This window comes from Elgaria multicarinata, chromosome 4, assembly GCF_023053635.1.
Source record: "Elgaria multicarinata webbii isolate HBS135686 ecotype San Diego chromosome 4, rElgMul1.1.pri, whole genome shotgun sequence".
Taxonomy (NCBI): Eukaryota; Metazoa; Chordata; class Lepidosauria; order Squamata; family Anguidae; genus Elgaria; species Elgaria multicarinata.
In genome coordinates, this window is record NC_086174.1 from 50,160,338 (window position 1) to 50,175,624 (window position 15,287).

Genomic DNA, 15,287 nt, shown 5'->3' on the forward strand with positions numbered 1-15,287 from the left:
CAAACTTAGCAGCTAAGAAACAAGACAGCCAGTTTCTGAGTTGCTAGATTTATAAACAGCAGATGACAAACTTATTTAGAGGCACTCTAGTTATATTATGCTCTTCTAGAGAGCGTAATCATCAACTGCATTCAAAGTAAATATGCACACAGTTATTTTTTCATATGTCTTATTAGTACACTTCTTTTTTTAATATGTCTCACATTATACGATCACCACGAAGGATCAAACACTATTCTGCTCTATCAGGTTTGCTCTTCCCCCTGACTTCCCAATATGTTTTCATGCCCCACGCTGACTTTATCAAAAACAAAAATCTAAACTCTCCAACATCTGAGCTGCTATTAGTTATCACTGTATAGTTACAAAGCTCCTTTGATATAAAATTCAGCCTGTCAAAACATGTTCCCAAGCTGCCTTGATGCTTAGCAAAGTTGACAGAATTCACAAGGGGGAAATGGCTTTAGAGATCAGTTCTCACATGACAAAGCCGCCAGTCTATAGGGTACCATGCTGTAAAGGGCTCCTCACGTTAAGGGTCAAAAACAAGGAAAAGATCATTAGCAAGCACAGGTGTCTCCTGAACTTATTAATTCTGCTTCCTCCTCAGCTTTGAAATACCTCTCTGAAATTCGAAAAAGAATTGCTTTTCCTTTTCCATTTACAAAAACCTCCAGACCCAAATCGCATAATGAGCATATGATATGGAAAGATTGCATTGTGATGTTTCCTCCACTGGCGTCTGTGCTCCATTAAATCCTATTTTGAACACACATTCATAAACAGCTTTTTTTAAAATACATAAATAAATAAAGCCATGGGCTATAGTGAAGCAGAGTGCTTCAAACCCCACAGAGTATTTGACGCTTTTGTCGTTCTTAGCATATTATCAAAGCGACAGCACTGCTCAGTTTCAGTGGACAATGGTTCAGATAGATGTAAGTTGATTAGTACTGTTGAAGTACCACCTGATCATTCTTAGTTCTTGCACCAAAAAATATACTTGGCACCTATGGTGCAAAGTAAACCCCAAAGATGATAGATGAAGCAAATTGTACCAAATAAAATCCCACACCAAGGGAGCATGAGCTTCTTGCAGAAGGAAAAGCCTGCACTTGCTGTGTTTTTTGCTTTATTTTATTAATTCTGAAAAGGTGCTTTCACCCACTTAAAGATGGCCAGAAGGAAAATTTACTGTGCATTTCTTTTATTATATGGCAAACACAATGCAAGACGGCAGGATGCTCGGTTCAGAGGAGAAGGGTAAATGAAGAGGAGGCACTTCCACTTTCATTGGTACTGATTAGTAAAGGAAAACAAGATTCCATCACAGATTCCATCACCCAATTTTCATTAGGTTTTGATTTGGCTCAAATGTTTTACAGTGGAAACAGAGATATCTTGCAGCTTCTTTGTAAAATGGGAGACAGCCTATTGAATACATTCTGCCTTGTACAGGACATTTTCATGAACCTCATTTGAAACACTGAAAATCTGACACCTGAATAAGAAAAGTAAAACATCCCACCTGGACATCTTTATACTTTTCTTGCAAATCCATAAGCCTGTGATAAGCTTTAATGGTCTCTGAAAATTCTCCAACATCTATACTGGTGAGAATGTAATTTTCCCAAATCTGCCAATGTTCATAATTACACTTGAGAGCTTCCTGAAGGGTCCGGAATGCTTTGATTCTGGTGGAGAAGAAAATGAACAAATTAAAACACAGAAGCATTTTGTTTTGCCATTAAAAACTTTTCCTATTTGCTTGCTTGGGGTCTTTAAAATATAATGTCACATTTTGAAAAAACAACAACTTCTCAATAATTAAGAATCATGTTTCTCCTTTAACAAGAGATTGATGACTCTCCTCCCTTTATGCCAGGGCACTTCACACTATTGATGACTCCCTTCCCTTTATTTATTTATTGCATTTTTATACCGCTCAATAGCTGAAGTTCTCTGGGTGGTTTACAAAAATTAAAACCACAAAAACCATTCAAAATATAAAACAACCAGTATAAAAGCATAATATAAAATGCAGTGCCAGGGCACTTCAACCCATAGACTTTACATCTGTCCTCTTTTGAGAGGGCTCCCCTTTGTTCATAATTACAATGATATGGGAGATGCCCCCTTTTAGCTTGATCCCATACAGGTGACAGAAGTGTGCGAATGAAGCCATTCAGATGGGGCCTTCCCTCCCAACTGCTACCTTACTCAAAGTGAGGATGCCAGTTGCATGGGAAAGACCCATACGACTGGCTCATCCACACGATTACGTTGATTGCATACAGCACACATCATTGCATAGCATTGCTCCACAGAGAAGCATCTCTTGCACTACTGAGCTGTGTATGAAGGGGTTCTACATTTTCCCATGATAATATTTGACATGGTCAAGATGATGCCACTGGCCTGTCAACAACCCTCTTCTTGTGTTTGAGTCACTGACCACAGTTCAATACAGCTGAGTTGCTTGAACACCTATTCAAGCAGATCATTTATTAAGTCTTTTTCTGTGAAAAGCCCTTTAACCTAATACTTATGGAGGACAATTACACTTCCTTTAGAACTAGACAAAGTAGAAAAACAGATTTTTTTTTGTAGAGAATATTGTCTGTTAAAACATGCAATTTTAATCCGTTTGGTATGGACAAATTTCTGCCCGTCTCTCTTTTACACTGTAAAACATCTTGATTTGGTTGTGAGGACATTAAATTTAACAGCAGCTTTACATTATAGAAATACTGACTGAAGACATTATACAACAAATGTGGAAAAACAGGCTGCTAACCTGTAACTGCAGTTCTCAGAGTGGTTATCTGTCCAATCACACACATGGGATCAATGCCTGTACAGAGCAAGAATTTGGAAATGTGTAGAGCTCAGAAGAGCCTGCAGCTCTTGAGTAAGGAAATCCTATGCCTTTGCATTGCTCAAGGACAGGCCCATAGCTCTCTACACAGTTGCACAGAGGCTGCCACAAGCCCAAGTCAAAAGCTAGGCGTGGGGCGTGTGACTGCAAACATGACCAAAGTACCTGTAACAGGTAAGCAACTTGCTTTTCATCTTTGTGGTCTCTTTGCAATCACACACATGGGAGATTAGCAGCTGGCCAACTCTGAAGTGGGTGCAGGGATATCACCAAACACCATAGCCAAAAGACTACCCCTTTATGCCCTCATGTGTAGGGCATACGACACAGGCTTCAAGGGAGGAAGCCATACCAGTGTCGTACAAAGACAATGGGACCCCTTTAAACAGCAGAATCTGACTCAAGGCTGAGAAAGAGGCTCCCAAGGGACTGGAGATAGCATTATTGTCAAGCCTCACCACAGCAAATTGATAGCCAGCAAGCAAAGAGTAAGAGGAGAACTCTGAATTCTTAAGTGAGCCTTGAGGACTGATCTAAACAAGGATCAACACACAAAGAATGTTCCAGTAAGGCAAAAGTAGAGGACTTTTACTAAAAGCAATGCAAAGAAGAGAGCTCAGACCTCCAGGACACTGAGGTAGGAAAGGGTACTGGAGATACCAGCCCCCCAAAAGCATGGCCAGTAGAGTTTGTTGAGCAGGATACACAAAGCTCATAGACGATTCCTGTTAACAGACAGCTAAAAGAAATATTTGCTTGTTTGCTTGCTAAACCAACCAACATAACTTAGGTGCACATTTCTAGTTCTGCCATGAAGATTTGGCTAGTACATGCATTGTTAACAATCCGTACATGAATTAACAATACCAGTGCCCAGCCTAGGTACTGGCATCATAGAACCTCTTACAGAACATTGTGTACAAGGTACAAAGAGTTGGGCCAAGCACCAAGACTAGAAAAATACATCTACAGTATATAGAGCCTGGTAGGAAATACGAACTAGGTAGGGAAAGTTCACAGCATTAAATGATCCATACAATGTGTGTAAGGTACACACATTGGTCAAGTACACATTGGACAACTTAGGTCAAGTACTGTCCATATGAAGGCACTAGGACTGAGGCTTAGTACTAATGCTAAAGGTCATCTGTAGCCAGGAAAGTCCATACAATGTGTGCCTGGTACCTGGGCTCAGGCTAGGTACCAAGATTATCCACATGGAGAAACAGTATGTACCAAGACAATAAAGTATCTGTATTAGAAATGCATCTCAACCATATGCAGAAAGGACTGAAGTAGGTACCAAAAGTTTAGACACTGGGATGGTCAGTACAAAGATACGTTGAGAACTGGGTACTGAGACTTTGGTTGGGCTCTGAGAATAACCATACAGAGGAACTATTAAGTTCTGAAACTTTCAGTAAAAAGAGCCCCAGATACCAAAGCATCGGCTGGATAACCAGGTGAGTAAAGGGAGACATGATAGAGGAGTACAAAATTATGCATGGTGTGGAGACAATGGATAGGGGGACATTTTCTCTCTCTCTCTCATAATGCTGGAACCCGGGCTCATCACATGAAGCTGATTGGTGGGAGATTCAGGACAGATGAAAGGAAGTACTTCTTCACACAGCACAAGTTAAACTATGGAATTTGCTACCACAAGACGTAGTGATAGCCACCAATTTGGATAGCTTTAAAAGGGGGTTAAATAAATTCCTGGAGGAGAAGGCTATCAACGGCTGTTAATAGTCCTGCTGGCTATGTGATAACTCCAGTATCAGAGGCAGTATGTCTACGTACACCAGTTGCTGGGGAACATGTGTGGGAGGGTGCTGTTGCACTTATGTCCTGTTTGTGTGTTTCTCACAGGCAACTGGTTGGCCACTGTGTGAACAGAATACTGGACTAGATGGCTCTTCTTATGTTTTCATGCAAACAGTACCAAGGAAAAATGCTGGGTACTGAGTCCATAAAACTACAGAGAATGTTTGGCAATAATAATAATAATAATAATAATAATAATAATAATAATAATATGTTACCTGCCTTTCCCTCTGGATCGAGGCGGGGTACAACACAAATGCAAATGCCATAAAATACGTATAATTGATTAAAACATTTAAAACTAATACATTATTAAAAGGCTTGAACTGAGTATCAAACCTATGTACAGAAGAGGGTGAAATCTGGGACTGTTATTTGTGGAGTGTCCAATAATCTCTGGAAATGATGCCACACCAGGTCTACATTGAAGTTATGGGAGCTATGGGAGTTGCAGGTGGGAATGGATGAACAGCCAAAGGACGAGTTGTTGGTACCAAGGCTGCTGCAACAACAGTGTACTTTTGGGGATGCAACAGCTGTCAATATCAGACAGTTGCCTCCTTAGGACTCCCATGATGCCTGCCTTAGTTAGTATCGTCACAAGATTTGGTTCTTCAAAAACCTGACAGAACTGGGTATTTAGGGCCAGGTGACATACAAATCAGTTGAGACTGACAGTTCTTTGGGCCAGACGTTCAATGAGCCATGGTCAAAACCTATGTGATAACCGTGTAAAGGGGAGCCAAGACAAGACACCTTATGATCTGGAACTGTACCCAAGGAAGCTTTATATTAGCATCTGGATCAGATACTTCGGGGCCTGCCCTTGGAGGCTATCACAATTGCACTGGGGTTGGACTGGGTAGGTGGAGGCATCAGTTGAAAGAGAAATGGAAGTACCAGCTTGAAGGTATTTAATGCCCACACCCAGAGGTGTGGCACATAGCTATAAATTTTCTCCAGAATACTTCTACATAAACATTGGAAGTTGCTGGATAGAACATTTGTTCTGAAAAGGATGTTTGAACAAAAACACTGCTATCTCTTTATATCTATTTTCTATTCCTTATAGAGTCTGTAGCAACTGCATCTGTCAGTCTGTATGTTCCATAAATATGTCTAAGAGGCTCTTGAACTTATTTATGTCCTTTGGTTCAATGCACTTTCTTAGCAATTTGTTTCCTGTGTCCATAACTTTGTGAACTCCCTGTTGGTTTTCTCATTTCCAGTTTCCTGAGAGTAGATAAATTCTTCATAGTGATACAAGGGAAAAAAGGCAAGCAGATTAAAAAAAAAACTTTAATTTTTCTCTCTTGTTTTCTGAAGTTGCATTCTTTTTAGCAGAAGATTAATGGGACACAGTCCAAGCGACCAAAAATTATCTTGACAACTTACTTATGATACCAAACTTCTGAAAGAACTTGTTTATCAAGGTATTCACCCAAATCATTTTTACATAAACCAAACAAGCATACAGAACTGAGATATCGGGTCTCTTTACAAGATTAATGGCTCATTCAAAGAAGAAGAGAATAAGTGGCTTGTTATGCAGGCTGATACCGATCTGCTCCTATGAACCTAGTACTAAACTGCCAGTTTCTCCTTGAGCATCAGAAGGTTAGTAAAATATTAATCAGTAGCTATACCGTCTGTTGCTTTTAGATTTAGGGGCCCAGTTTCCTTTTCAATAAGGATGACGTCTTGTATTTATATATTTATATGCCACATTCTCTGCTATTGGCATGTCAACTGAAGCAGCTCACAACAAAAACAGAAGACACAGAACTTGCAATAAACTCATAGCAAGTCTACCACAAATAGTAATAAAGCAGCCACTGAAAATTCCATGGTTGATAATGCCACCATTAAGGACAATCCTGGAGAAATGTCCTGGAACAGCTGGGTCAGGGGGACATACGCATCCCACTAGGGCAGGGGTAGGCAATGAGCTCCCCAGAGGCACCAGTGTGCTTCCAGGCACTTTTCTTGCCACCCACTATCCCTCCCACTTCTTTAATTATCACATTTTCTTCCCATCAAAGCAAAGTGAGGGCCTGCAGCTGCTGCCATTGTAATGTCCCATGAAAGCCTCTGGGCCACACAGGAAATGAAGATAGCGGAAGGCTGCAGGCCAGTGCTTTCCTCTGCAGTGCACCCAGCCACCAAGGAAAAGAAAGGAAAAATGGATTCCAGTCACTTCTATTGGGTAAGCTGGAGTGGGGGGATGAAGAGAGCAGTGGGGGCAAGGGAGAGAAGTGTTGGGGCTCAGACCTCACCCTTACCTTGTACTCAGACTTTTAGACAAGTTAATTGTCCTTTCTGTTTAGCCGTACTTCCCATGGCAGCCACTTTGTGCTGATGCCCATGGGTTTCTCAAATTGCCAAATGTGCCCATGGCCCCAAAAGGTTGCCTACCCTGGCACTAGAGATTACATTCCATAGCGTGCATGCCACTACAGAGAAAGCCTGGCCCCAAAGTCCTGCAGGGCACACTGCTGTAAAGGGACAGGATGCAAATCAAAGCTTCAATGTAAGAACACAATGAAGGATGGAATTAATTGTATCCTGTGTAATACATGATGTATTGTAATATTTGAGGCTGGGCTGGGGGCTAAACTGTTGCTTTTCCTTTCCAACAGCTTTTAAATGATATAACCTCTAACTTTCTACTTATACTTCTGATGGGAGGCCAAATGGGAAGGTTTCAACTGCAGGTGATCATACAATGGATCATGAAAGTAGTACGTCCAAGCATTGGGAGCTAGTGGGTAAGGCTGGAGAGAGAGGAAACTAGCACTGTTTACTTTGGAAGAAGCAGCCACTAATCCCTTTGATGTACGTACTTCTGTTTTAATCTGATATATGCAGTTGATAGATTGTTCCAAGCCTCAGCATTCTGCAGTCAAAACACAAAAAGAGAATTAACATACAGTAAGAGGGATAAATATTTAAGCACTGAAAACATTAATTTGCACTTTTATCTGCAAACATTGATCTGTATGTCAACAGTTTTGACATTCATCAAAAAAATTGACTGTTAAAATTACAGCACCAATCAATAAGCACAACACAATCATAGTTACACATGTTTAAGTCCCAATGGTTTTAAGAGGAGAGTTTCAAACACATGCCTCTGAAGTGTTTCACTTTGGTTGGGTCATGCTGATTAGGAATATGCCAAATTCATGGAGAATACTGCCTACACTGAATCAGTTTCTGATGCCGTTGAAGTCAGCGGGTATAAAATCAGTGCAACATTAGAAATTATGGCATATCAAGCAGCGTTATGGTGACAGCATTATGGTAAACTACCACCTTAAGAATAATCTGCGGCTTGAAGGATTTTGGAGAACAGACCTGTCAATCTCTTTCAGAATGAGGGTGAATATTACTTCATTTGAGACAATAGTCCAATATTAAATTATTTACTGAAAAAGATGAGTCTCTAAATCATTAGGATACTTAATTTCATGGTCTCTGTGATTAAGAACCAAATAATGTTATGACTTTTTATGACATTGTGTGTGTGGGTGCACCATGCATTATGTGTGTGTGTGTGCATGCATGTGTGCATACAGACAAGCTATGGCATGATCTTTACACACAGCTGCAAAGACCTCCTGTTTCTGGGAATGGCTCAGTGCTCTTTAGTCCTTGTGCACAGCCAGGGATGGGAGGAAGAGAGATAAAAAGGGGAGAACAGGGCTTATGATGATCTTTCCTTATGGTTCCAGCTGCACCTTCTCAGAGATGGAACTTGGTTGCTGTGGTCCTAAACAGACTCATGAACAAAACAGGGCTTTTGAGTGAACCAACTTCACTTATTCCATAAAAGATGCAAAAATGATAATCAAGAACAGAAACTCTTTATCAAAGCAACACCAGAATGTTATCTTATAATCCTTTGAGAACTTACATCAGGTTCCAATATCACACAGCGTTGAAATGCTCTGGCAGCACCTTCATATTCTTCCAAAGCTAAGTAGGCGCAGCCCAAGGAAAACCACACACCCAACTGGAAGGGGGAGGGGGAGAGACAAGAATACATACCACAACACAAATTACAATATTTTATTGAAGAACTGCTTATGTTCTCTTACGCACAGTACCAAGTAATCTTTCTTGGAGTTATCTAAGGTAAATATCATAGAATATGGGAAGTATGCACATTATAAACCCTCATGTCTGGTAAATAGAGCTCTAACATGGTTTAACTTTGCCTCCACAGGACACTCTGCAAAGAGGCCACGGAATGAGGCTGTTCACACAACTTGGTAACTTACACTCAGTGGTTGAGTGTGGGTTCTTTTGAACCATGGGTTGTTTTTGAACCAAGGGTTATCATGTTGTCTGAACACAGCCAGGATTGCTTATTAATCATACGATTTGGCTTGTTAACCACCCTGAACAACCCCAACAGCAAACCATGGGTTCTGAAGATGACTTGTTTGAGAAAACAAACCACATTGCATGGTTAACAAGCTACCCTGGCTGCGTTCAGACAACACCCTAACTCACGGTTCAACAAACAACCAATGGTTCAAAACACCCCGCACTCAACCACTAAGTGTGGGTTAGCAGGTAGTGTGAACAGCCCCATTGGGCTACTCATATAACTGGACTCCCTAAGCACACAATGCCACAGCTTAAGGTGAAACCCATCATTATGGAGGGTGATGAGCGTGCTGCTATGATGAGCGTAACAGTCACTGTAAAGAAGCAGATGTATACACAGAAATCCTAATTTGTAAGAGACATTCCTCATGTGAATGTGGAGAAACACAGGGGGAAAAGTGTTAACCTGTCAACCAATCCTAACAAAACCGAGATATTCTAATCCTATAAATATTTAATAGCACATTTACTTTAAAGGAATGTGAAGCGTCACCGGCGAACTATTCAAGGTAAAAAACACAAAGATATCCCCTGCACAGTCTCATTCCTTGAGAATGACTTAATATTATTTGTCACACAGAAATACAGCCATTTTAAACATTAATTTCCAAATGCAGAGCTGGGTGTCCCTGAGGGCAAGTAATGAAGCCAAATTCTGTAAAGAAAAAATTACATCTTGCATTCAGAATGGCCTGGTTCAGAAGTAACGATTCTGGTCCAATAAACTGTTTTATGGGCCCTGGAACAAGCTGTTTTTGGGCCTAGGAACCTGCTCCCTCCTCATCCCTTGTGCGCTCAGCTACCTTTGATTCTTATATCACACTTTCTCATGACATCCAAACTGTAAAAGTGGTCTGAGAGCTCCCTTCGAATCAGGAAATGAAACCTTGGAACTAGGCCATTCTAAAAACCTGCTGTAATTCCTGATAAGTTAAAAAGGAATTTCATATGTACTTCTAGTGGTCTGTGTCTAAATCAGCTAACATATATAAAATGTTGTCTCATCTGTGTGTGAAATAATGTCTACTGGAATTTTTTCTTGAGATGTGTAAAGTTGCACATTTGGAAATGTACTGAAGTAAATGTACTAGCAACATGAGGCCTTGTTGACTGTTCAGTCACCCACCAGTCACACAGAGATACCCTCTAAACCAGACTTTCCCAATCTCCAGATGTGTTGGACTACAACTCCATCACTCCCAACCACCAGAGAATGATGGGAGTTGCAGTCTGAAACATCTGGAGGTCACTGGGTTTGGTAAGGCAGCTCTAAACAGTGGCACTCTACGTGTAGAAAGGTTTTGTTTTGATTTCCACCTGGTTTTTCCAAGTTAAGTTGAGACAAAGCCTGGCATCTCTGCATATGCCAGGAAAGAGCTACGACTCATAGATGTCAATTTTGAAATACAAAATTGAATAATCTCAGGATGTCAAATTTGGAAGCCCAGATAAAATGGTATTTGGATATTTTCCTGCCAAAAGGAGAGTGATTGTTTTTTGGTGCCTCTGCCTAATTACAAGAGGCAGGACTGGAATGATTCTGTGGAAACACATGGATTTTTTCATGAAAGAAAGGGTACTGCAACAGAATTGCAGGAAGTATGTTTAAGTAATCTTTCTACTTTTCAGAAGGAGGCCTTTAGAGGGCCCAACAGTGAAATAATTGCAAGGGAAAACTGGAGTGAGAGAAACCATGACTTCCGTAGGCAATTATGCTGGTTGGAATGAGATCTGGCAAATCACTCACAACTGCAAAAAATCAGAGGGACTGTGTAATAACTGAATGCAGAGAGATATTTCTGATAGCAAACTACTTTCCTCAACATTAGTTGTAAACATGAGGGGATACAGTGTGAGAAGCATTTCAAATGAAATTCTCACCTGAAGTAGGTTTCATTTCTGATCTTGTGAAAGAACTTGTTTATATCTTTGGATTCATAAAAATAGGGCTAATAATTTTATTAAAATTTGTTCATTAAAACATTTGTATACAGCCCTATATCACAAGGATCTCAGGGCGCCGTAGCTTTCTTTGGAAAGTTCTTGCTTTGCTTTTTATAGTTTTGTGAACCGCCCAGAGAGCTTCGGCTATTGGACGGTATATAAATGTAATAAATAAATAAAATGAAATAAATAAATAAATAAATAATAGTTGTAACTGTGAAATAATATGGCATGACTTACTTCCTCGTGAGCATGACTTGTCACATGGCCATGCCACAACTGTATTCTGGACATGCTTTCCTCTTTCGCTTTTATCGTTAGGGTCATGTTATGGCAGACTTGCCCCTCTCCTTTGAGGGGTAAGGCAGAATGTGAGACTAGGTCTAAACTTGCCTACATTTACAGCATGAGAGGAACTGGAATTTGAGGCTATGGTTTCAGGACTGCAAGGAGCATCTCAAATTAACCATTCACTCAAATTTAGGCAGGGATAATCTGGGTTCCACATACTGTGGAGATTCGATGACCGAGAAGATGCTGCTTTGGGATATGGGTCATATTTTTGAATGTGGGTCCCAGTGTTGGACCTGATGCCTTCTTTCTCTACAGAATTGTGTGAACTCTGAGTTCTGGAGCAACAAAGAAATCAAGTGTGGCAGAGCTGCATATATGGGTGCATACAGCAGTATATATACACCTTAAAAGGCCAGCATATAAATATTTTTAACAAGTTGTAATCAGTTTACCTGCATAGGGTTAATCTGTACTGAGCGTTCAAAGCACTCTACACATTCCCTGAAGTTCCTGTTGCGAAGGTGGAGAAGGCCTTTGGAGCGCTGAGCCCTGGCGCTGCGGTGGTTTGACAATTCCCAGGCTTTATCATAGTAAAAATGATCTTTAAGAACATCCCCAAGCAAGCAATATAATCCTGGTGTCTCCTTCTTCTCTACCTCCCGCCTCAAAATTTCTTCTGCCTATGGAAAGTAAACAGGGAAAGGTTCTTTGAAAATAGGAAGAAGCTACACCGCCTTTCAGTACTTCCTGAGACACGATCTCCATGGTTTTCTTTTCCCCCCTACACCCTAGGGTTGGAAACGTCCACTATTCTTTAGGCTTGGCTCCAGGTTTGGGGGCAGGGAAGGGGTGATCAGCAGTTTGTGTGACATAACAAACCCTTACACTAGGCCCAACGCATAAACACTTCTGAGGTCAAGCACCACCACTTGAAAACCTGAGGAAGGGTTCATTAAAACCTTTCCCCTAGCTATGAGGGAAACAGGTTTTATACAGGATCTGCTCTAAATATACTGTGGGTATAATATGGAGTGGGTGTTTAATAACTGTAAGGCAGGTAAATAATGCCAAGCTGACACGTGGTATTTGGTAGCTAACAAAATAATAAGTTTATTATTTAAAAACTTTAAATAAAAATATACTTCCAATCCTGTCTAATCTAAACTCTCTACACACCAACCACTTCTCTCTCTTTACACCAGTCCTAAGTCCCTAGAATCTAAACTCTTCTTACTTTACAAATAAAAAAACCTTGAGCCCCCCAAAACTTAAAAGCACCCTCCTTATATACTTCTCTTCCTATTACATCATAAACCACACCCACTCAGTTCTAACATTCCCTACTTACCAGACATACTAATCCCAGTACTACCCACCTCCCACAAGCTCCCACTGCTACTTTGACCCATTAGGGGTGGTGCCTCCACCTTCATGGGCTGACTCAGTGGCAGCATTGAGTGGCTGCCTATTACAGCACTATCGCCAATGGGTAAGCTTGCTCATAAGAAGGCAGAGGATAGAGCAGGGGGAAGCCTTTAGCCTCCCTCTCAAACATGCTCACTTGTGGGCTTATTTGGCTGCAGCAGCATAATGGCCTGAGAGCCAAGCAACTACTCCAGCTTTCTTACAGCACTGCTACTGGAGAAGCCTGCAAGCAAGTGAGCAGAGAAGCCAGTAGTGGCTGTAGCGCCAGTGCTACCGTGGAAGCCCAGTGGTGGTAGGCGCTGGAGGGGCATTCAAAGCATCAGCCCTGGTGCCTTCTTCTGAGGTAAACAGACTCGGGCAAATGCCCCAGGATGCTGAGTGCTGATGCTAGGCTTGCTCTCTGCCATTAAAAATGTGTTCATTCGATAGTCACTGAAAAGAGAAATAGCCATGATTCAAAGCAGATATTACCCTGCATCATCACTTTCTGGTAGAATGTCAAGTGACAAATACAAACACAAAACAACTTGTTGAATGGGGGGAAGGCGAAGGAGAATGAAGTTGGCATCTTGGGAAAGTTCTGCTAGCACAGAACACGAGCCACATAACACGTAACACATAAGTGGGTCAGTCCTCTTATCGCCCACAATTCAAAAGGCAATTAGCTTTTAGCCTCGAATGTTAAAGAGCCTGAGACCAATTTACTTTTTGGAGGATGCCTTACTTTGAGCAATGTTCCTTCACATCTGTGAAGGTTTCCTTTGCAGTGTGAGAGGTGCTATAGCATGGGTCCTTCTCACACTGGGAAGGCCTTGTCAAAAGCCATGAAGGTAATGCATTGCATTTTTTAAGATGTCAGGAGTCCGTGCTGCCACTCCTTGCCACAGATTGTGAAGGGGGCACCTTGATGTATAAAGGAACCGCGACACGGATGTCTTCCATGTCGCTTTGGTTCTGACATTAATAATAATGGTCGGAACAGACCAATTGCCCACTTGAAAGGAGGTTGTGTAGGAAAAGGCCAAGGTCTTTTCTGGTATAGCCACAAACTTCTGAAATTCCCTCTCTTTGGTGCCATTTTTTAAGATGATTGTTCAAAATGTACACTGCTTTTCATGTCTGGCTCCCAGAGTAATTTGAGAAGGGAAATTGTTCTTGATTCCTATTGGTTCTGCTCTTACTGCTCCCCTATGGTTCTAAATTCAAATGGTTTTTAATGAAATACTTGCTCATTCATACAATTCTAGTATTTTTAACTTTGCAGATGCTTCTGTATCTTCATTATGAACCAGTCTGAGTTTATATATCCATTGGAATCAGGTGGTAAAGCTCTTTATATTACTTTGAGTTACAGGGGTGGGAATCACATTTAATGCTCCCTAGCATATAACACCCCCACCAAACATTCCAGGAACAAGGCTGAGCTGAACCCTTCTTCAGACGTGCTAATGTTTTATGAAAAGGGAGGCTTGTTGGTTTATTATGGGATATATTCAAATATGCAGCTCTTTACCCTGTTGCCTGTATTGGTATAGCCCCAGAAAGGCTTCAAAAGCTTGATTCTTTTGTATTTATCAAACTGAATATCAAATTAAAGTGACATAAAGTATTCAATGGAATACTTCTAGCTTCCGCAAAGAACAATGACTTGGATCTAAAGCACCACATGCTAGATTCCGTCTGTACATTGAAAGTTTCTTACTGCTTTTGCACTGAAGCTCCTTCCGTCTGCCTGTGAAAAACAGGGGTACCTTTAAGAATGGTGTGTGATGCAGCACACAATCATCCCCACCCGCATCCCGCAAAGTATTTTGTTCATACATGGGACACCTTGAATCCAAGCCAGTATCTGTAGCTATACTAGTTATACTGTCATTACGGAGTTGGTTTCAAAACTGTGTCCATCATTAAACACATGTTTTGCAAGCAAAACAAATGCAGAAGAATTTTTTTTGTTACAAATCTTACAAGAGAAATACAGTTTCATTAAATTAAAATGAGAATTGCATGACTTACACAAAACCTGCTTGCTGTCTGGAAGAATGATTAAGCTATACAATAGCTTTTTTTTAAAAGGAACACACACACACACACACAGCAGCATGCAGTACAGAGAAGATACAGTGCAATATTTAACAACCTAGGCAATTTTGTTCTCTTTCTCACTTCAGAGCAATAGTATACAGTGTGAATAAATATCTCTGAGGTGAAAAGTGCACTGTGAACTGCTCCTTTACCTCATCCTTGGAAAAGTCTTTCTTAAATCCAGGTTACTGAATGGTAGTGCCTAGAAGAGGCCAGCTACTCAAAAATATTTCATATTTCGTGGACTTTCCTGGTTTCTGACTCCTGTTTAAACTATCTGAGTTTATTTGAAATTGGGTTCTTGAAGGACTCTAATCTGTGGACTCAGGTGAGGTGCCTGTGTTTGTGTCCTGCTGTAATAAAGGAATTCTCTGTTTCTTTAACACGTGTTTGGTTGCTGATGTTGTGGGGAAGCCTGGCCTGACAATTTGTTCCTACT

The 15,287-nt window shown here is 40.9% G+C and overlaps 1 protein-coding gene across 2 annotated transcripts in view; it reads right to left on the bottom strand.

The window, feature by feature from the left end:
* Positions 1-15,287, bottom strand: part of TTC27 (tetratricopeptide repeat domain 27) — a 100,629-nt gene that overhangs the window by 19,077 nt on the left and 66,265 nt on the right. For both annotated transcript variants that reach the window (XM_063124256.1, XM_063124254.1), the window contains exons 13-16: positions 11,791-12,018; positions 8,622-8,720; positions 7,549-7,601; positions 1,529-1,694 (exon numbers count right to left, since the gene is read on the bottom strand). In XM_063124256.1, the coding sequence (XP_062980326.1) occupies positions 1,529-1,694; positions 7,549-7,601; positions 8,622-8,720; positions 11,791-12,018 (546 nt within the window). The remainder of the gene's footprint in view (positions 1-1,528; positions 1,695-7,548; positions 7,602-8,621; positions 8,721-11,790; positions 12,019-15,287) is intronic.